The sequence below is a fragment of the Eumetopias jubatus genome, unplaced genomic scaffold (genome assembly GCF_037043125.1).
Source record: "Eumetopias jubatus isolate StellerSeaLion01/CBP00866 unplaced genomic scaffold, mEumJub1_p1.0 scaffold_1, whole genome shotgun sequence".
In the NCBI taxonomy this organism is placed as follows: Eukaryota; Metazoa; Chordata; class Mammalia; order Carnivora; family Otariidae; genus Eumetopias; species Eumetopias jubatus.
In genome coordinates, this window is record NW_028274807.1 from 25,808,207 (window position 1) to 25,832,726 (window position 24,520).

General features: G+C 34.9%; 1 protein-coding gene across 1 annotated transcript in view; it reads left to right on the top strand.

Annotated features, from left to right (window-relative positions):
- Nucleotides 1–24,520, top strand: part of TMPRSS15 (transmembrane serine protease 15) — a 112,394-nt gene that overhangs the window by 52,315 nt on the left and 35,559 nt on the right. Inside the window, exons 15-19 of the mRNA XM_028114726.1 lie at nucleotides 5,264–5,353; nucleotides 6,935–7,060; nucleotides 10,077–10,217; nucleotides 20,854–20,964; nucleotides 22,355–22,487. Of these exons, the coding sequence (XP_027970527.1) occupies nucleotides 5,264–5,353; nucleotides 6,935–7,060; nucleotides 10,077–10,217; nucleotides 20,854–20,964; nucleotides 22,355–22,487 (601 nt within the window). The remainder of the gene's footprint in view (nucleotides 1–5,263; nucleotides 5,354–6,934; nucleotides 7,061–10,076; nucleotides 10,218–20,853; nucleotides 20,965–22,354; nucleotides 22,488–24,520) is intronic.

The following is a 24,520-nucleotide window of genomic DNA, read 5'->3' on the forward strand; positions in this document are numbered from 1 at the left end:
GTTGGCTGTAATTTTCTTTTGGTGACACAAACATTTTTGTCAAACAAAATTTTGTTACCAGAACTAAATTTTGGAAATGAAGGAAGGGATGGGATGGAGCAAAACCCAACACGAATGCAATAATTTGGGCCATCTGGCATTGTTTAAAAATAATTGCTTCACTTCATTTTGTGTGGGTGCCACATACTGTACCTGTCTATCATATAAAACATTCTCATGCAAAAAAACATTAAGAAATAGTCTAATTATTAAAGTCATTACTGGTTTGATAAATAATTCCTATGGCTACCAAATACTAGAAACATCTTGCTATTTTGACATTTCAATCATGTAAAACAATTTTCATAATCCTTTCTGCCAGTGTGTTCCTCTATTCATTAATAAGTGGTCAAGAAGCAAGATTTTCTAGTAGAAGTAACAGTTTCATAGGCTTGATATTTTTAAAATAACAATCTTACCATTATCTGAAATAGAAGATGTGAAATAACTTTTGTACATAATATCATACATACAAATAAAACTTTAATATAATTTCCCATATTAAAATTTGAACTATATAACCTATACAGTCCTCATAGCTATTCTAGTCAAAAAGGGGGGGAAAAAATAACACTTCAATGTCAAGGAAGCATGATATCTGCATATTTTAACAATAGGGAAATTATAATGGTAGAATAACCTATCTGCTTTTAAGTATAAACTTTAGAATTTGCCCAAAGCATATTTGTTCCAGTTTCCAAATGGCTCACTTCAGGGCAATATTTAGCACAGCAGAAAATGTTAATTACCATCAAATACATTCTGAACAATTTCATTCTAATGCCATTTGCAACTGGTTCAGTGAAATTCTTATTTGAGCAGAGCTTTTCTTGTTCCAGGTCACTGATTTGTTTAAGCAGAAATAAAAGGAAACCATGGCTGACTGGCTAATAGCCTTTCTTTGGCTCTTACAGAGCATTTAAATAAGAAAATAATCCCAGACCAGTAGCTGACTAACAAAATTCCTCCCTTGTTCCTAGGGATTCACATTGTGCCTAGTTTGGGGAAATGTTAATTTCAGTTTTCATAACTATAGGGATTCTTCCATTCTGTGACTTCGATCACTTACTGCTGCATTAGCTCTACAGTTGTTGCCCTATGGCATTAACACAAATAATTTAAATGTGGAGATTGTATCGAGAACACTTTTAAAAAGTAAACATTCCATTTACACAAATATTATGTTAATTTGCAACACAATTTGGGTGATTGATGGCAAGATACCTACTAAATAGAATAGGTATATATAAAAAGGAATCCACACTTCGGGCCCCTAACTTATTTCTGTGGCTGTTAAAAATATTTAAGAAAAAAAATACAAACTATAGTTCTAGATATTTTAAGTCACTCTTTATTTCCACAATTTTTCTCTATTTGGCCATTATTTAGGCCATTTTCCATTTCCAAAGACAAAATCAATGTTAATTTGGATAATTTCACAGACAGGACATTATATTTTGAGCTAAATAATCTAACTTTAGTTCTTCGTATAGAAATGAATTGGTACCTATCTACTTGTCTTATATGATGGCTATATTCTTGCAGAGCTGCTTGCCTTATGTATCATTAAGTGTGACTTGATATTTAAATCCCTAGAAAATTCCATTTTAAGTGCACTCATATGCTCCTGTGTCAGTATGTTTTTGTCTCTTCCTTTTTATCTTTTTACCTTTAAAACTAATAGCCTGTTCATTGGCTAGATTGCTATTCATTACAAATAAAATGTAGAGTATAAGGAATGAAAATTTGAACATCGTTGTCATAAATTTAAGGTAAATATTAGTATCATGGCTGGTCACTAGAACCTGTGAATGGAACATAAATTTTGATAAACTGAACACAAAATTTTCATGGGATATTCCATTTTATACTACAATCTGAATTTTTTAAAATGTTATCTGTAATAGTGTAGGACTTATCTATTAGTATGATGATGAAAAATAATGCTGATTTTAACAATATTCAAGCATCAGTGTAAGATACTATTTCTCAAGGTACATCTATTGTTTTGTCACAAATACCTTTTATTTGAACCCTCTTTTTGTAAGTGGGAGCTGGGCTCTTCTCTTTTTCACCTCATATTAACACATATCTCATGAACGTCAGAGGCTTAAGCATGGATTAAAAATGACATGCCTCAGAGAAAATATCTGTCCTTGACAACCACTTTGCAAAATACTGCATGCTATTTACATACTGTTATGTAGTGAAAATCCCTGCTGGCATAGTAAGGAATTCACCAGAATACAAATCTTTGAGAACAGCTTCAAGAAAAAGAAAAATGAAAAAGTTTCACTACTCTAAGTGAATAGAGTTCCCAGTACCAGACAGACTATTTAACTCTCATTCTCTGGGTGGAGAGCATTTATCTAATGATACAGTATGACTGTGGTACCCAGAAGTACATTTTATGAGTCTTTGGCCCCTCTATTAAGAAGCATATGCTGTATCTCTACTAAAGCAATACCACCATTAAAATAAATGTGTCTTCATATTTAGAATGGCTGAAAGTGCTTTTTCCAATTTGTTACCACTGTTTATATACAGAGCGTAACTGATATATCTTATCAGGCCAAGGATCAGAGATATCTTACTGGTCAGTTATTTGACATGAAATTATATCTGAGATTCGTTTCAACAAAGTAATTCTTAAGTATTTCAGAAGAATGAATTTTCTAAGACTTCTATTTAGTGGAGAAATGCTAAGTGAACTGTCTTGACAGGCTTAATAATTACATTTGACAACATTTTTGTCCTAGGTGTGTATTTATTAAAGTCCTACTTACTCATCTATATATAATATGACGTACTGTTGTGTTCAATTCTGTGAAAATTCAATACATTCTCCAAAATGTCAGCTATTTATTAGGAGAAGACAGTTTTGAGATTTTCCCATTCCTTGAAGAGAAAATAAGAATGATGGCTTAAAAATCAACAACAACAAAATGAAAACAAATCCACTGGCCACACTGGCCATATCTAAACTAGTGAAATAGAAGAACTGATTTTCTCCAATCTGCAATCTGCAATGTTAATTTTGCCCCTGCAGAGTTTTTATACTTCCCCGTTAATTTCCCAGAGACTTGAAGGGAGCATTTCATGGCACTAAGAGTTACTAAAATTAAATGAGTTGTGTGTAAGTGGGAGTTGAGGGATTGTAGTAGATACTTCTTCAGAAATCTTTCCCAGGCAATTACTCATGTAATCAAGAAGAATATTGACCTCAGAGATAAGATCATACAGTTCTCTGGCCTTACCTTCACCCTTTCCAGTGGAGAACCTGCCATTCTTCCCCCTTATCACTGTTTCTTTGGTTCAAATACCTTCTTTAGCACCCTATGTATAGTGCCTGCTGCCTTCTAAATCTATCCATCATTGACCTTACTTGTTAGTACTTTGCTTTTTGTTCCCTTCTGCCTTCCTTCTCTTTGTCTCTACCTAACAAGTGTATGTCACATACCATCCAAGTGGCACTTACTGAGACACAGCCTAAACCCTGTCTATGGCTTACACCAGACGGTGGAAATGACGCAGAGTTTAATTAACCTAATAGGAAGACATATTGAGGGAGAAACTTGAGACGAACTCAACTGAAGTCTTGACTTTGACAGTAAATGGATGTGCATGGCATTAGCAAGTAACTGAATGCCTCCGATGCTTATATTGTCCATTTAAAATTGAAATAATAAAAGTAATTACCAAATCCACAAGTGTGTATTGAAAATCTGAATACTGAATATGCCAGGGAATGTGTAGGCACTTTTCATAATTATGTCTGATTTTTTTATAACAACCCTGAAAATCTCTAATACATATCTCTTTCATACCTGAGAAAACCAACTCTCAAAAAGACAAATAGCAAATTCAGGGTGACGATATTAACCCACCAGCTCCAAAACATCTACCTTTTATATACCATGTCCTCTCCCCAGATGAGACAAGAGGTTTTTTTTATTCTTGCTAAGTTCATCTGGGTCTGGACCAGCCTGCCCCAGAGACCGTGAGAGATACACCAGGCTCCACCACCTTACAGGACAGGATGGGGTAGCAGCCCTACCATTGAACCACAACAAACGTTTCTCTCTGTCCATTTATATACATGATGAAGCCCAAATTTAAGATGCTTATTACGGACAAATTTGGAAGAAGCACATGAATTGAAAAGATCTACATAAGTGAGGCAGAAGCCATGTAAAGAGAGACCCAAGAAGAGGGTATGACTGAAGGCATTGTTGTAGGTGTAGAGACATTTAATTCTCTCTTATAATCTGATTTCTATCTTACTGGAGTAAATAACTTCAGCATTATCTCCCTTTAAATAGAAAAAAATATATACTTACCTCAGTTCCCTATGTTCTTACAATTAGGTTACTTTTATTCTTTTGATTTTAAACATAACATGTCAATACAAATAAGAATAGAATTAGGATCCTTTAAATAGATGATGAGTTTTTATATTACTTTAGAATTTTTTTCGAGTAAGCAGGAAGATAAATATACAATAGGTTAAAAATTTCATGAAGTTAATCTGCCAACTTAAATCATCTTAGTTTTAACTAGAATTTTGTCTAATAAAATTTTTCCCAACCTGACTCCTGGACAATGTTAAATAACAGACCAGTCTTGAGCAATTATTTAGCAAGAGGAGTTTCAGTTTGTCTCCCTTTCTTAACAGTAAGACATCTCAGTATACAAGATGATGGCGCTCCCTCTCTACTGAAAAAAAAGGGGGGGGAGAAAAAAGTAGGAAAACAAAAAGAGAAAAACATAAGAAAGCAGAATGAGTGATTTACTCACCCTTCTCATAAGAGAATGTCAAATATAAGATTTTTTCCATTATCAAGATTCATTATTTTCTATAGCAGGGAGTTGGTACCTTATTTCATAAAGCCTATGTATAAAAGATGTTCAGCAAATTTATTCCTGCCCAAATAATTTTGGGAAATGCTGCATACGATTATGCCTTCTTGGAGATTCAAAGAACTTAACAGTATTTAAGGTTTTGAGAAGTTCTTCTCAAAAAAGAAGTAAAGAGACCTGTTAACCTACAGTTTTCCCTTACTTAAGTTGCAAGGTTTGCTTTTACACAAACTATAAATTCTCTCTCTCAAAACCAGTATTCCAAGAAATATAATTGGGAATTTGCTGACATATAATATTATCTCTCTGAAATTAGCTTTGTGTTACTAATGATTTTTCATTGTTTTCCTTTTCTCCTTTTCAGCGGACTGTGGAGGACCTTTTGAACTGTGGGAGCCAAATACAACATTCACTTCCATGAACTTTCCAAACAGCTACCCTAACCAGGCTTTCTGTGAGTCATTTTCTCCCCAAGCCATGAAAAACAGATGTATATGTCAAGGCTAGATTCCCCCTTTGACACAGCAAAGTGGATTATAAACTTGCCAAACCTGAGTACACCTACTGTCTAGGAGATTGCATAATATAATGATAACAACAACAACAGTAATATTTACTAATTTATTTAGCATTTATTTCGTGCTAGACACTGTGTAGTGCTTATTATATTATTACAGTTCAATTCTTACAATAATTCTTTGAAGCAGGTGTTATTATTATAATTCTTAAATTTAAAAATTGAACAAAACCAGAGTGTGAAAGTACCTTACTCCAGGTACTGCTCCCTTAATGACTCTTCTTGATTGTACGTACAATGTCTATACTATAGAAAACAAGTTTGCAATTCCATAAAGTCAGAGGAAAGTATAAAAAGTAAAGGGTCAGTTGTGACATCCACACCTTTTGTAAATATAGATTAGTGTCAATAAATCATGCAGCTAGAGTAATGTAGTTAGAATCTCAGTATAAAAGATGAAATAGGGGCACCTGTGTGGCTCAGTCAGTTAAGTGTCCGACTCTTGATTTCGGCTCAGGTCATGATCACAGGGTCATGAGGTTGAGCCTCATGTCAGGCTCCGCACTCAGTGGGGAGTCTGCTTGAGGATTCTCTCTCATATTCTCTCTGCCCCTCCCCCCACTTGCACACTCTCTCTCTTTCTCTCTCTAAAACAAATAAATAAATCTTTTTTAAAAAGATGAAATAATGAGGATTTACTAAAAAATCTTAAGTCTGAGGGACTAGTTTGATAAAACTGCACAGAGCCTATCTCTTGGTCAATATTCTTAACTGGAGGAACAGTACAGCCTAGAAATTGTATTAAAAATGCGAATTCCCCAGCCCAGCCTACAAATGTTCCTCTTCAGTAGGTCTGGGAAACAGACTTGTTCCTCCCATGGCTGCACCTAAGATAGCAACACCAATCTAAATGGGGAAATCTACCAGTGAAAGAAATGCCCTAACAACAGTGAAAAATGTGTTGTTAGAAAATGTCAACTTTTCTTTCTTCAAATGACCCAGAGATAAGGAAGTAACACTTTCATAGGAGAATAGAGCCACAATTCCAGGGACTTATCTGATCCAAAAAAACAAACAGCCATGAATCTCATTTGACTTGTATGGGGAACCAGAGATTACCATCTCTATTTCACACTGAAGACATCTTTTAAACCTATCATTTGTACAACGTAATGATCTAAACATTCTGGAAGTCAGGGGGATATTAAAAGAACAATTTAAAGAAATTTATTAAATTTATTGATTTATTAAATATTTATTGGGCACTTTATTTTTTAGGCACTGAAATGAGAAAAGAAGAAACAAACATAGTGCCATCTAGATGAAGAGGTAGATAAGTTGTCAGGCTTTACAAATGCCCAGGCTATTGTAACAGTAAGGGAAAAGCCAGGATGCCGTGGAGGGACATGAGAGGTTCATGTGAAAATTCAGAGAAATTTGAAATTCTCAAGAGAGTGAAGCTTTTGAGGGAAATCAAAGGAACCGTGTTCTAAACTGTTGTCATGTATTACTTTTAAGGTGTTTGGAATTTAAATGCACAAGAGGGAAAGAATATACAACTTCATTTTCAAGAATTCGACTTAGAAAATATTGCAGATGTGGTGGAAATCAGAGATGGAAGAGGAGATGACTCTTTGCTCTTAGGTAAGTCTGCAGTTTAAATACTGTGAAAGTTGTATGGCTCAAGACATTGAATTGATGGCGAGAGCATTTCCCAATAACTGTAATCACTCTTTCACAACCAGCAAAATGAAATTATAACAGCAGAATAACATGTCAGATTTTATGTGGAGCTTCCAAAATGAGAGTATTTGCAATAATAACAGAGTAATATTCTTCTTGAGCATTCTTGGCAAACCAGAATTAATATTTTTGCGTGAACAGTTTCTACCAGCTATATTAATTTACTACAGCAAGCAATACCCCTTGGAGACTAAGAGCTAAAAGACATATATTACTCAATTTAATATGCCTTATGTGTACATCATATTTCCAAAAATAGCTATTAAATCCAGTTTTGTTTCACTTCAAACTAAAGGAACAAATTGTGTTTTATGCAAAATTTTTTTATGATTTTTTATTTACATTTCATTATTACTCTGATTGTCTGTGTCTCTAGCACTAGCTGCTTCTATATAAGTATCTGAGAATGATTCAAATATTGACCAAAGTTGATTTTTCCCTATCTTCTACTGATTAATAATTTTTTTAAATAAACATGGGGGGAAAGTGTACTATCCTAGAGGAAATTCTTGTATGTAAGTCATAAAATACACGGTAACATAATAAAGATCTATCAATCTAATGTAATAGCTAATATCCTATTTAACTACTACGAGTTTTTTTAATTTTTTATTGTTATGTTAATCACCATATATTACATAATTTGTTTTGGTGTACTGTTCCATGATTCATTGTTTGTTCATAACACCCAGTGCTCCATGCAGAATGTGCCCTCCTCAATACCCATCACCAGGCTAACCCATCCCCCCACCCTCCTCCCCTCCAGAAACCTCAGTTTGTTTTTCAGAGTCCATCATCTCTCCTGGTTCGTCTCCCCCTCTGACTTACTCCCCTTCATTCTTCCTCTCCTGCTATCTTCTTCTTTTTCTTTTTTCTTAAAATATGTTGCGTTATTTGTTTCAGAAGTACAGATCTGTGATTCAACAGTCTTACACAATTCACAGCGCTCACCGTAGCACATATCTTCCCCAATGTCCATCACCCAGCCACCCCATCCCTCCCACCCCCGACCACTCCAGCAACCCTCAGTTTGTTCCTGAGATTAAGAATTCCTCATATCAGTGAGGTCATAGGATACATCTCTTTCTCTGATTGACTTATTTCACTCAGCATAACACACTCCAGTTCCATCCACGTCGTTGCAAATGGCAAGATCTCATTCCTTTTGATGGCTGCATAATATTCCATTGTGTATATATACCACCTCTTCTTTATCCATTCATCTGTCGATGGACATCTTGGCTCTTTCCACAGTTTGGCTATTGTGGACATTGCTGCTATAAACATTGGGGTGCACGTACCCCTTCGGGTCTCTACATTTGTATCTTTGGGGTAAATACCCAGTAGTGCAATTGCTGGATCGAATGGTAGCTCTAATTTTAACTGTTTGAGGAACCTCCATACTGTTTTCCAGAGGGGTTGCACCAGCTTGCATTCCCACCAACAGTGTAGGAGGGTTAAGACAGTGTCTCTTGATAAATAATACATTAAATTATGAAAATGCTTATAGGGTCAACTGGAGTGCATGAAACAACACACTTCACAAGTAAAAGTGTTTTATCAAACGGTGCTTTGGACTCATATTAATCATTTCCTACAAAATCTGGCCAGGTAGCTATGCAATCAGGATGCAATCTCATGAACGTGACAACCAATGGTGGAAGACCAGAGGGAGCTTTCTATAGCAGTACAGGGGCAGGGTGGGGGAGAGAGTTCCCAGTGATATAATCCATCACTACTTACACAAGTTTCTTCAGCAAAATCCCACAAAATTCTAAAGTTCAGGCTTCCTAGAAGAGGATTTTGAGAGCACACACAGAAGACATCAACAATGAAAATCTCGGTGGGCCTGGGAGGCTAGTGTTAATAAGAACTGAGGAAATTTAAATTTGATTTTTATATACATAGTTATGAACACATTTTGAGTTGTTTTCCCATTTTTAGTTCATATTGTCCTAATGAAAATTTCAGTGTTCTCATGATCTAAGAAGAATTCATTTTCATCATTTCACCTCTTAATATTTACATTAATCATTGAAAAGTAAATAAGAATTCCAGAGGATCTCAGAATCATAGTTTTGAAATTGTAGGCAAGAAGTTCTTTTGAAACATAGTCACTTTCAGGGATTCTAATATATAACATATCTAATAATGTGATGGGTGCCTAGGCGGCTCAGTCAGTTAAGCATCCAACTTTTGATTTGAGCTCAGGTCATGATCTCAAGGTTATTAGATCGAGCCCTGCACTGGGCTCTGCACTGGACGTGGATCATGCTTAAGAGTCTCTCCCTCTACCCCTCCCCCGCTCCCTCTCTAAATGTGTGTGTGTGTGTGTGTAAGAACATATTTTTTAATTAGCCTAAGCCTTTATTGTGTAGTAGAGAATATTTCATTATTTATGAAACTCCCAAAGCCCAGCACTTAGTGGAAAACATTTTAAAAACCACCACTTAGGTTTATATTATCTATCTCTAATTAATCCAATGCTTCGGCTTAGGTTGATGATTCAACTCACAAAAAATATCAAATGAATTTGGACAAAAATTTACTAAGGGGAGCTATAATCTCCATTGTTTTATAAAGGTCTCTAAAAGCAGTCATATAATCTTTTTTTTCCTGGGAATAACATGAGCTTTGAAGAGTAGTGGTGCTAAGCCATTATGAGAAATTCATCATTAAATTATAGAGCCACAGAAACCTCAAACAATACTGGAAAAGATCAATAGAGAAGTTGTCTTTCCTAGAAGCAGTGTCCAAAATCTAAAAGGAAGTACACAGTTATGCACGTGTGGTCACTTCCAGAGCAGCCATGCTGCGTGTTGCATCCCTCTGGAGGATGGAACTGAAAGAACAGGTATATTTTTCTTCTAGATTCAAAGAACCATTTCAGTGATTATCTTGTTTTCATTTGGGACAGCTGTGTACACAGGGCCTGGCCCAGTGAAGGACGTGTTCTCGACCACCAGTAGAATGACTGTGCTTTTCATCACTGACAAGCTGTTGGCAAAAGGGGGATTTAAAGCAAACTTCACTACTGGCTACTACCTGGGGATTCCAGGTATGTGCACTTGGGATTACCCGTTGCATTGTAACTTTTGGAGCAGAATGATAAAGGCATATAGTATTTCAAAGCCTATTGCAACTTCAGTGACTGCATTCGAATATACTCATTCTTTGTCATCTTATCAGAGATTTTCTTCCCTCCTTTACATCTGCATAACCACTGGCCTAAGTCAGTTCAAAGCAGGAATCCACATCATTTTCAGCAGGTTTATTTGCTCTTCTATGGGGTGTAAAGTTGTGAATTTTGTTCACTTAAGACGGCCATTTTAAATGTTAAAAAGCGGGTTACTTGGCACTATGAAGAAGGAGGACGATATGTCAAGTTCCATTTGCCAAAAGCATTTTCAGAGAACAGCAGGGAGTCAAGAAAGTGAGTTGTTTGGATTCCAACAACATCCAATTAAAAAATTAACATCATTAAATTCTTAAAGACAGCCAGTATAGAACTGCTGCCATGAAGGGTGAAGGAATTTGATGCTGGTACTCCTGGCATGCACAACCTTCTCACCCTATATTTTTTATCATACTATAACATAATCAGCAGGAAAAAAATTGCCTGCCCACTCATCATGGATATATCTGTATCTCTATACATGTAGTTAGAGGGTATGATATAACTCTTTGCATTTGACAATCTACAGAGAATTTGTGATCACTTGGACAATGATTTTTCTTATACTACTGCCCCTCCCTTGATTCTCTCTTGGTACAAATATGTCAGGAAGACAGAATACATGTCACTTCCTTTATATGTCTTTCCTTTCCCTAGAAGACTGTGTGGTCAGTTTGTCCTCGGCTAGAATATCTAGGAAGGTGGTAGGGTCAAAGCATTGATCTTCATCTGGCCTGTTATCTCAGATCCAGCTGTACAAATATCTGTTCCTCCACTCACAACTAGCCTATACTTCTGACTCTATCTCTCAAAGTTGTATGCTTTCCTTCTGCTTTACTGCAAAGTTGATCTGTAACTTGTCTAACCTCTGGCCATGAAAATAAACCACAAGTATTATGCAACCTACTTAGGTAGAAGTAAGCGGTAGCCCAAGCAACTAACCTGCCCTTCTGGATTTCATGATTAGTTTTAGAAACAGCTACTTGTGACTTATAAGCAACAGTGACATGTATCAATCAAAATATTCAATTAGTGAAATAAGCAAATAAAATATTAAGAGCTATGATCAATATATGGTATAAAAAATAGGAATAAAATCTTTGAGATCTACTGAAAATTAGATTTTATCTTAAAATACAGTACATAACAAAGGAGAAAATGTAGAAAATGACGTGATTTAAAATTATTTTTACTTTATAAATTAAAACTTTTTTAAAATCATATTTATAATTATTTTTCAAAGGAGTTAAAAAATATAGTGACATGAAAGTAGCAGTAGATGTCATATATTTATGTAAGTATGTGTTTATAAATATATATTTGTATGAATATATAATATATATATTTACTGTATATATAGTTAGGAACTAACTTAGGAAAGAACATATCACTGCTTTGAAAAATATTAATCAAGACAATTTTAAGACTACCATTTTGTTTTGCTTTTGTTTTCAGTTTCAAGTTTTCATTTAAATTCGAGTTAATATACAGTGTAATATTAGTTTCAGGTGTACAGTTCATTGATTCATCCCTTACGTATAACATCCAGTGCTCATCACAAGTGCCCCCCTTAATTCCCATCACCCATCTAACCCATCTCCCACTCATCTCCCTCCATCACCCCTCGGTTTGGTCTCTATCCCTAAGAATCTCTATGGTTTGCTTCCCTCTCTCCCCTTTTCACCCCCTCCCATATGTTCATCTGTTTTGTTTCTTAAATTCCTCATATGAGTGAAATCATATGGTATTTGTCTTTGTCTGACTGACTTATTTCACTTCACATAATACTCTCTAGCTCCATGCACATCATTGCAAATGGCAAGATTTCATTCTTTTTTACGGCTGAGTAATATTCTGTTACACACACACACACACACACACACACACACACACACATACAAATACCACAACTTCTTTATTCATTCATCAGTCAAAGGACATTTGTGCCTGATGTTTATAGAAGCATTATCAATGATAGCCAAATTATGGAAAGAGACTATCATTTTTGAATCAAGCTACTGATTCTGTTTCTTGGAAATTTTGTTGCTACTGATTATACTATAATATCCATGTTTGTCTGCCAATATTTTATTCCAGTTTTTTCTCTTTGTGGTGTAACTATTATTTTAATTTTAATTTCATTCAACATTTGATTTAACTTAAGTTAATCATTTGGTTTTCTGATGATACCTTTAAAATGTAGATCAATAATGGACATGGATGAGAAAAATTTGATATATAATATTTAGCTCTTCTAAGATAAAAAAGACTTTGGATGTATATTGTTGATAAAACCTAATTGGTTCTTACAGTTACATAGAAAGTAAATGACATAATAAAGAATTTTGGTTGATAATAGAAGACACAAAGTGGCTTCAGCATTATTTTTATACCTAATATTATGACTTCTAATTTTTTATTAAAAATTAATATTTAACTTTAGCTTCTGATATCTTGTTGAACACCTGCCCCCCAAAAATGATACTACAAATCAGTTGCCCCTTAGGATATTTGGAAAACCGTGGTCATTTTCAGGCAGAGGAATCTCCTGCTGAAACTCTACCACAACCAAATTATTCTTTCTGATTTTATTAGAGGTCTTTGTTAATGGCATAAAAGGCACAGTTTTTTGGTTGATAGCATACCTATTCAAATACTCTGGCACCAAAATATCCACATTTCTACAAAAATTGCTGCACAGAAGCATGATCAAGAATGCAAAAACAATAGATAAAGAGATGGAAAAATGTGAGAATCTGCAATGGGCATGAAGGAAAAAAAAACACCAAGCCACAATTTGAAAATAATAAGCATTCCCAAATGAAAAGAACCAGTCAAAACTAACAGTGAAAGGTATAAAGGGGGAAAAATTATATATATTTTCTGGATCTGATTAAATGCCTAAAAATCACAATGTCTTACTGCTGTCTATAAAAAATTAATAAGCAATAATCAGTGTTATAAAATTTCTTATTTAAATTTTTAAGTTTTAAGAGGAAAATTTTTGACAAATTCCTAAACAGAATAAATATAATAATTTTCCAAATGTGTTAAAAATCAGATCATCTTTGGGGCACCTGGGTCACTCAATAGGTTAAACATCTGACTTGTTTCTGATCACAGCCCAGTGTTGGGCTCCACACTCAGCAGGGAATCTGCTGGAGATTCTCTCTCTCCCTCCCCCTCCTCTCTCTCTCAAATAAATAAATAAATCTTTTAAAAAAATCAAATCAGCTTTATAGATTACTAATTTCATGATGAATACTTAAAGACAATATAGTGATATTTCTAAGATTTTGTGGAGAATTAAATGTATGGGCATCAATATCATCTATATGGCATCTGTCATCTATTATTTGAATGCAAAAGAATTAATTCTTCAAAGTATCTTAAAGTAGTGTAAGAAAATACCTAATACCTACCTGCTGGAAAAGAGGACTTCCCAAATTTTTTCCAAGAATGATTTCATGAAAAGGGCTTTTGAAAAAAGTATTATTTGTTTTAAATCACTATATTTTACATCTGAAACTAATACAACAATCTATGTTAACTATACAGGAATTAAATTTAAAAAATTAAAAAACAATCTGAATTTTTAAAAAAAGGAGAAGAACTGAATAATTTTTTTTTTCCAAAAAAGATATAGAAATGACCAAAAAGTACATGAAAAGATGTTCGACATCACTCATCATCAGGGCAATGCAAATCCAAAACACAATGAGATATCAACTCATGCCTGTTACAATGGCTATTGTTGAAAAGACAAGTAATAAATAACAAGTGTTGGTGAGGATGTGGGGTAAAGGGAACCCTCGTATACTATTGATGGGAATGCAAACTGGTACAGCCAATATGGAAAACATTACGAAGGTTCCACAAAATTTAAAATTAGAACTACCATATAATCCAGCAATCCCACTTCTGGGTGTGAATCCAGAAGAAATGAAATCAGAATCTCGAAGAGATTTCTGTACTTCCATGTTCATTGCAGTGTTATTTACAATAGCCAAGATATAGAAACAACTTCAATGCCAATCTACAGATAAATGGATAAAGGTGATGTGGTATATTATAGTCAATGGAATACTATTCGTCCATGAGAAAGAAGGAAATCCTGTCATTTGTGACAACATGGATAAACCTTGAGGCTATTAGGCTAAGAGAAATAAGTCAGAGGAAGACAAATACTACATAATATCACATAGGTGGAATCTAAAAAAGCCAAACTCTTAGAAATGGAAAGAAAATAAATACATACATACATACATACATAAATACATAAAAATAAGAAAAAAGTATATTCGTAAAGAAATGAAGATGAATTATAAAACTAACTGAACTAATGAGATAAAAAACTAACTCTAACCAGTAGGCAAATGGATTTTTTTCATAAATCCAAACAATTGGAATAATTATTGGTCATCCTACCATCTGCAAAAAAGAAACCATTTTGACACAAAATTTTAGAGAAATGTAGGTCTTTTTAAAAAACTTAAATGAGAACAAAGGAAAGAGGTGGAAAGAATAGATCACAAAAAGGAATACAACAATAAATCTCTTCCAACAAAAATATTACAGTTTCTGGTTTTTAGTAGATTTTTATGAGATAAATACAACACCAAGGATTTTGAAAAAGCAATTCTATTCAAGGTAAAAGCCTAAAGAGCACAATCTATTACTTCTAACACGAAATAGATCCCAAGTTTTTGCTGTAGAGGTTGTTCATATGTGTTTACCCATTTGCTAGATTGCAACTACTATGATTTTATTATTCAAGAAATAAATCATTTAGAGAGAATTCCTGATTGAACCTGGAATGGAGGCTTCCATGACCATCACTATGTGGTGAATACTCTGAGAATGTGGTTTCCCAACCCTCCTGGACACGGGACAGGTATTGCTGTGGAGTAGAAAATGGAGTGAATGAGCCGTCATCAGCACAGTCTTCTCCCAGTGGGATTTTTACACCAAAAGACTGAAAAGCAATTATAGAGACAGGGAATTGGCAGTGGAAGATAATCAAGCTGGTAATGGAAAGAGAGATTGAGCACACTTATCTGTTTATATGGTGCCCTGCTTTGAGGATCATTTTAGAAAGAAGTATAAAAGGGATATCACAAATCTTCAGCATTTATGTGCTTCATTTGTCTTCTGTGATATTTTAAGGGCACCTTCCAATGCATTCAACTGAAATATAAAACAATTGTATAGCATATTTTTGTATCTCCTTTCCTTATCCTATTTTTAGCATTCCTTGTAAATTAAACTAGAGCATATGAAATATAGATTTATTAAGATCTGTCTCCCATAAACGTCCCCTCATTGCTCTTTTCTGATACTCAGGGTCTTAATTTGGAATTCAATTGTGCTTATCAGGCAACTGTGGAAGTGGCAGCTGATTACATTTAGGGGTTTAGAGCCCTCCCCAGATTGTGTGGCATGTGCCTTAGAGATCAATTCAGTTCCATTTAAAGCCAAGCATATGTTGACTAAATGAGGCAGGGCTACTGGAGACTTCATAAAAAGAAGATGGGAAAATTCAATTCTTAGCAATATTTCTTCTTCCCTCTCACTATGAGCATAAAATGATCGGAAGTAAGATTTCAGAGGCCACAGAGAGCTACACTTCTGGGTTAAAGACTTCTTAATGAAGCTGAACTGCTCTATGTTGCAAAGAATCAGAATCCAGTTCATGCATGTAAGGAAAATTTTGGAAGAGTTTATTCACCCTTTCTTCAGAATTTATCATTTCTACTCAGTTAAGGAACAAAAGATCATTTTGCCCCATTCAGCATTTTTTCATTGAATGCATCCATTTTATAGAAGCAAGTTATTTTCTTTTCTAGATTTGTAGGGTATAACCTCAACAGCTTCAGGCCACAGCACAAAAATAAATTACAATCTTCAGATCTTTATATGTGTATTCACTCATACTTTCATTCAGAAATTTAAATTTCCATTCAGCAAGTATGTGTTTTACTAAATAAATATAGCCTGATAACACTAGTAAAAGAGTAAAATTATCAATTAACTTATCTATGATTAAATTCTTGGCACTGAGAACTCATTTTTACATAATGGTTTTAACAAGCTAGGAAAACAAAGTAATGAGATAATTTAAAAATAACTCATGGTGACTAGTATTCTCTATAAAGATATTTAATCATGGATATGTAATTAGGCTGTCAACTTTTTAAATAAATATAATATATATCAAAGTATAGAATTAAAATAGAATATACAAATACAAACACATGCATACCTAGTTTTAAGCCTTCTTGCTTTTTAAAGGAAAATTAATAGTGAAGAGATAAAATATAAAGTCAGTTAAAATATTAATGCTTGCCTGTAGAATATGAAATTGTCTTCACCCATTTATCATCACACTAATCTGGTTAAAAACTATGTGTTTGTGAAACAAATTGATAATTACATTTATAAGAACATCCCTAACGGTGTTATAGTTGATATATGTAACCTACTTCTCTCATTGGGGTAAAGATTTGTAGAAACAATCAGGCCAACCATGTCTTCCTTAAAATTTTTTTTTATTAATGTGACTTAGATTTGGGTTGCAAAGTATAGAATATTCCAAAGTTAAAAATAAATTACAAACAGCTCCAGTTATTATTTTAAGAGACCCAGAGGAAAAGATTAAGAATGTTTTCTTGTTGTTTAGATGGTTATCTGAGGGGAACATAGCACAACTGGAACATGGAAGTAAGAATGTTGTCTTAAAATATCAGTGAAAGGAATGCTTTCTAAGTGTTACTCTTTTTGCTGTTAAGAATATCATTCATGGGATGCCTGGGTGGCTCAGTCAATTAAGCATCTGCCTTCAGCTCGGGTCATGATCCCAGAGTCCTAGGATTGAGTCCCGCGTCCGGCTCCTTGCTCGGCGGGGAGCCTGTTTCTCCCTCTGCCTGCCACTTCCCCTGCTTGTGCACTTTCTCCCTCTCTCACTCTGACAAATAAATAAAATCTTAAAAAAATGTGTTTCTTTAAAAAAAGATATTATTCATTAGCATTCAACATATTCATGTTGGTGTACCAAATATATTTTTTTAACCTGGCTCTCAGATTACACCTAAAACATAATAGTATTTATTCCCATTGGACAGTCAAAGAAACTAAGGCTCAGAAAAAGTAATTTATTTGCTAAAGGTTGAAAATAAACATAAAGAAAATGACTAAATTGCAGCTCAAACTAAGGTCGTAAGATTCCAGAGCTTGTTTTAGCCACATTCAAATACAAACAAGCATATTTTATCTTCATAATTCGTAGAATCAATTTCTGTTTTGTAAATCAGTAGAGTCACCATTAGCCAATCAATTGTCCAATTTAAAAAAATTTATTTCTTTGAAATCATACTTTTTAAAGGTTGTTTTATATTATGTCAACTCTGTTACTAGGGTTCATACTGATCTTTAAGGCATATTGCTCATTTAACATAAATTAACTCACTTAATGTTTAACAGATACTACTGATTTCCCACTTTATGCCAGGCATGTAAAGATGAAGAAACAAGGTATATGGATATTTCAGTTAGTAAACTGTATATTCAGTTTAAAGAATGGACTCAACAAGAGTGTAAACAGAAAAAGCTTTCTTTTTCTCCACCTACTTTATTTCAAATCTCCCTTAGGCCCCTGGATATTTCGGGCAGATCTCTTCACTCTCCCAGTTACGTTAGGTATTAAATTTTCTTAACTGGGTAATTAAGACTCACTTCTAAATATTAAGATGTACTGTCAAATACCTCATCAAAACTTTAATATCATCTAGTGCAAAGTTTCTCTTATCTCCCAGTCCTGGGTACAAAACTTAGCCTGACAACTTAAGGTAGAGGAGAGTAGAAATATTGCCTTTGACTCATTTTCCACCTTCTTTCCCTTCCATCATCCAATAGCTCTAGTGTCCGAGGAGAGGCAAACAGGAAAATTCTGTCACCACTCTATTTTTCTTTTGGCTAATAGTGGCTCCTGGCCAAATGCTAACTCTTTTGTAGAACAGAACTGTGGGTTATTTGGAGCATTCTCCTCCCACCCCCACCCCAGGACTACTGCACTGTTGGCATGAGTGGTACTCTTCCTAGACAATCTCCTATAGCCCTACTCAGCTCCTAATCCACCCCTCACCCCAGCTTCTATCTCTCCACTTTGTGTTGGAGTCAGCTGTCACTCAGTTATCCAGTGTCCATTGGTCAAAAGGAAACTCATGCACTTTTCCCACATGGAGAAAATGCAAGTTGTTTCCACTGCCACCCTCTCTCCTGGCCCCTAACTACCATCAAGGGAAGTTCCAGCCTAACTTCCGACTTTGAATTCATTATTCATTACACAGGAAGTGAACATAAATCTTTATTTGTACAGCTATCTGCCCACAAACTAAGAAACTAAAGTCACCACTTCCTGTGAAGTTATTCACTATACTTCAGTTTAGTCTGATATTTTTCAAAAAGCTGATTGTGAAATCAACTTATTTGGTTTGACTAGCATTTCTTATTATGGAATGGAATAAAATAAAATAGAATAAAATTCAGAATAGAACAGAACAGAATATGGGGCTCCTGGGTGGCTCAGTCGTTAAGGATCTGCCTTCGGCTCAGGTCATGATCCCAGGTTCCTGGGATCAAGGCCCGCATCAGCGGGAAGCCTGCTTCTTCTTCTGCTTGTGTTCCCTCTCTCACTGTGTCTCTCTCTGTCAAATAAATAAATAAAATCTTTAAAAAAAAAAAAAAAGAACAAAACAGAATAAGCATGTTAAATTTAGTTACATACACATACACACACACACACACACACACACACACATACACACAGGAGTTGAAAAAAAATCTGAAAGCTCCAGCATTAATCCCATGGAAGCACCAGCCCTCGAGATTCTTCGGTGTAAAAAAAAAATTCAGGTGGGATGTGATTGATGACCTTCCTCCTTTAAGGCAACTCAATATGAATTGTTGTCTTGGAGCTTCCTTTACTTGGTGTGCTGGATGGGACCATCTTCCCCTCTCTCACTTGAAAACACTCTTCCTCAAGGTCATTACACAGTCTTTTTTTAGAAAAAACTCTTATCCTCTTTATATATATATATATCATATATATATATATAATATGATATATATATATCTGGAAATAGGTGATGAGTATTGATTGTTGCTAGACCAATTTTTAGATTTTTTTTAGTAAGTGTAGTATGGCTACATTTAGTACCTCTTTTTAGAGTGTAACAGTATTGATCAGTACTCTCAGATTTGGGGCTACAACCTAGATTTAAAACAACAGGAATGATTCCTTTCAAGTGCCATTACATTTGATAATCATAAATTGAGAAAGTCCATATGGAGATTAGTACAGTTCAGTTTTGAAACCACCTTAACATGAATTGTGCCTCCTTGAAAACAATATAATAGTTTATGAGTGATATCCATAATAGCTTTCAAAATATAGGTTTCCCTCTTCCTTATTTTTATCAAGGACTTTTGTTTCCCCATTATGATCATTCATGCATCATGTAGGGGAAGAAACATCAAGCCTCTACACACCCAACTACAATTTCCCTTCTCAGGGAAGCCAAATCCCGTGTGGCCCTCAACCCAGATCCTAATACTGCCATGTAGCTATCCCTCCCAAGCTACAATTAGAAATAAAAAAACAAAACAAAACAAAACAAAAACATGTTGAGGGAGCAAACCCCTCTGTCCCTGCACAAAACCCTATAAGATCAAACTGTTCCAGGAAACAGCAGCATCCACTTTCCTCAAACAATGAATATTTCCAGTAGGCCCATTTTTGCATGACTCAAATTCTAGAAACGAGCAACTACCTCCAGAACCACTCAGTTCCTTCCTTGTTCAGTCTCTTCATTTTCCTTTTGTTTCTTCATATGCCAATCACATCCCCTTGACTCCAACCCTGATTTACTTGTTTGGAGCTCCAACTTTAAGCTCCTAACAAATTACTGCTAATGCAGAGTTTCCATTTCTTTGTGACTAGTTTTCCCCAAGGGACCCATGCTTTAAATGATCTCACTGTTTCCAGCCTGGTCCAACTTTGGTCCCGCCAAAGGACAACTTCCACATTTCTCTATAGTATAGGTCTGGGTGTATCATTTGTGTGGTGAAATCAATAGATCTTTTTATGCTTGGGTAACATTCCAGTGGTTGTTGCTTGTATGTTCATTTGGGGTGGACGAGTTTATTGAAGAAACTAACGGAGTTTGTGAGGGAGGGGTGTATCCCAAACCTCTTGGCCATCTCTTAGAACTGCTCTGTGCTCTGCTGCAAAGAGGGTGCCTAAGGGTTTATCCACACTTTTCTCAAGCCACCTCTCTGGCTTTGACACTGCCATTGCAGAGGTATCCTGAGCAACTCAGTGTATATAGTCTTACTTGATATGAAATCTAGCTCAACCATGCACTGGGGTAAAAGGCTCATGTGTAAAGAGGCAGAAATGGGATGGATACTACAGGATCATCTATTTGTCACCTCTTCACCCTATAATAGTCTCTTTCCATAGAGCACTGCAAAGAAGACCATTTTCAGTGTAAGAATGGAGAGTGTGTCCCACTGGTGAATCTCTGTGATGGTCTTCTACACTGCAAGGATGGCTCAGATGAAGCACATTGCGGTATGTTCTATTTTTAGGAAAACCCTTTTGTCACTCTAGCCTCGTTTTTTGTCTATTTAAATGTAAGTTTAGTAACTTTAAGTCTAGGACAACCCATATTCACATAGAAACCATAAAATACCACAGAGAGACAATGGCCTGCACCAGGCCCTCTAGCACCGCCCTTAATGACTATGATGCCCTGCTCACTGCCTGCATATGGACACACCCTCATGTTTACTTAAACTATGTTAGACTTGCCCCCTTGCATTCTTGCTTCTTCAATAACTACTCCTGCTTTGTTGAGTCCTCAGCCTAGCCCACTTCCAGATCTCTATAACATAATGAACAATGGCTCCTTTTTCTATGTCTTGCTTTTATTTCTAAACAAATATTTAATGCTACTTATTATGTGCTATCACTGAGCACTGTAAAACAATCTTAACATAATAAGAATTAGCTCTTTTTAGCCATGAGAAACCTGAGGCTTGGAGAAGTTAAGTGGCTGCCAAAGATCCCACACCTAGTAAGGGCTAGAGTTGCCTTTTCAACTTAAGTCTGTCTAATTCTAAAGTCAGTGCTCTTACCTTGCTCAGAATAGGGAAAAAATGTAAACAATAACATTAACTTACAGAATTATAGTATGGTGTTTGTGGTAAAACTATCATTGCTGATGTTTCATCTGTTTGATAAACTCGCTTAGCTTGGCCCAGTCCCTACCTGGCCACTCATAGCATTTATACTATATCCAACATGCTTGTAAAATGGCAGGGAAGAAGATACCAAACAGCAAAAGAACAAGGCCAAAGAAAATAGTTTCTAGAGAAGAAAGTAGGGGGGAAAAGTGCTTAAAGTTGTTTCTGAACTTGAATTTTCCTTCTTTTAGAGATTAAGCTTGTAAGACACGCTCCTCACAAATAACTTTATTTTCTGTTTATTTGCTGTACTGATATGCAGTAAACTTCCATATCTCTGCCTTTTCCATTTTTATAGATATACAAAAGAGCAATGTTAAGTCTACCAAATTTGTATTTCTCCAACTTAGGCCTTCTAATACTTTTAAGAAAAATTACTATCAATCTCTAAACTCTAAATGTTAAGAACATTACACATGTACTTTACTATTTTTTTGATTGATTGAGAGAGAGAGAGAGAGAGAGAGAGAGAAAACAAGGAAGGGGGAGGGGCACAGGAAAGGGGGGAGAAAGAATCTTAAGCAGGCTCCACCCCAGCACAGAGCCTGGTAGGGTTCAATCTCAGGACCCTGAGATCATGACCTGAGCTGAAATCAAGAGTCAGATGCTTAACCATCTGAGCCACCCAGGCACCCCAAAACATGTAGTTTAGAGCCCATTATTTACTTTTAACAACTTAGGTCAAAATGACCCTGTGTGTGATCGAATCTCTTTAGTGCGTCTTTTCAACGGCACAATGAACAACAATGGTTTGGTGCAGTTCAGAATCCTGAGCGAATGGCGTATAGCTTGTGCTCACAACTGGACCACCCAGATTTCAGATGACGTCTGTCAGCTGCTGGGACTAGGGTAAGTAATTCTACTCAGCTCTGTTTTAAGAGATTCTCAAACTATTTTATTGGTATCAAACTGGGTTTATTAAGACATTTAATATTTATGGAAGTTATAAATTTAGAAAATACATGTGAGCAAAAGGAAGAAAATAAAAATCTTGATTAACACCATTCTCAAAAACAACCACCGTTGATAACCTTCTTATAAAAATGATATAAACTAAGTATGTAGAAATACTGTATTATAAAATCATACAAAATATTACATTATGCTGTTTTATAGCCTACTTACACATGAGCATTTCTCATGTCATTAAATATTTTCTATAAATTATTCAAGAAAATGAAATATTCTATGTTATGCTATATCACAATATATATATAACTGATCACAAGGGTCCTTAGAGAACATGCTTTTGCTATATCTTTGCAACATTTCCACAATAATTCCTTTGGAAAATCTGTAGCAGTATAATTACTATGAGAAAGGGTATGCAAAATGTCAAGATTTTTTTGAAGAAGCATAATGAAAGTGATAATTCCATATTAATGATGCACCTAAAATTTATTATAGTTCCAGTCTGTCATAATATATTATATCAAATATACAAGTTCACCATATTCATTTTTTACCTTCCCATCAATCTCAAAAGTAATGAAGTTTAAAATAGAAGGGAAGAGTAGTAATAATCTGCTTCTTTTAAGTTGTATAGTCAACTCTAATTCAGCATTCTGATCCTTTGGTATTCATGATTTGGGAGATTTAACCATATTAGATCATGGATGGTTATTTTATCACGTATAGCACTATATTATTTACTAGTTTGTCTTGTCATATTAAACCATAAAGTCTATAAATATAGGAACTATGCCTATTTTATCCATTACTGCATTGCTAACATTCAGACTTATTGTCTCAAAATATAGGTATTAAATAAACATTTGTTAAAGAAATAAATTATTCATTACATATAAATATATGTGCATATAAAATAGAAATATCTAGCTATCTAAATGCCCAAAGTTGTTCAACTATAAATTATTATCATTTTCCTTCTGTCCTGATGGGGAGTGATTTTCTAATCCATTCTAAAAATTTTGTATAAAGTGAAAAAGTCAACATCCACACATACCCTCAGCATTTGGCAATTATCTCAACTGTTCCTGGTTCATCAAAATCAAAGGTAATTGATTACTTTCTTTATAAGGGGCCCTTCTTTTTAGCTGATTAATAATCATATAGTCTTCATGCTATACCCAGATTTTCAAAATTTATTTCAAAATGCTTATTTTTTTAACCAAAGACATATTTTCCACTAGAAATAACATTAATGCAGTGATTAGATCTTGGTGTAATCTATAATGGGCATTTAATTTCTAGTAGACTGGGAGAGTTACATTGTATATCAATGCCAATCTAGTACCTAACCACCACATATAGGTATTTTACCATTGGAAAATGTGTTGAGGTCCCATTCAGAGTGTCAGAAATGCCCCATAATTTCTTGCAATTTTAATTGAGAGTTTTCAACTTCCTTTACTTCCTAAAATGCTGTTCATTCAGAATGTGAACTCCCCAGCTTTAAGTCTCATTCGAGTGATGTCAACCTCATCAGGAAAACAAATTCCTATAAAGAGCAAAGGGAGGATGTGAGTTTTATCATCCATTATGTAAATAATCCTGAGGATTATTAACCAGAGACTTCCTGCACTTTATATATATATTATTGTTTTTATAATACATTATACCTTGTATTCTAACAAAAATTCTTTCAACATGGGAAACTTTGAGACATAAAGAGGCTTGGAGGAAGGTAAGCTGTAGAAGGAATAATGTTTTTTGAAGAATGGTCAACAAAACATTGAAACTGACAGTTGTTTATTTATTCTCACTTCAAGTAAAGCACTGGGTAAGTGGCGATGTTTCCAGATTCCTACTTTAATGTTGATTTTAGTTCAATAGTAAGTCCATACAGGTGAGGCCCTAGGAAGTCATTTGCTTTCACTACCGAACTTGGTAATTCTTAGGAATTGTTTTATAGGCTCACG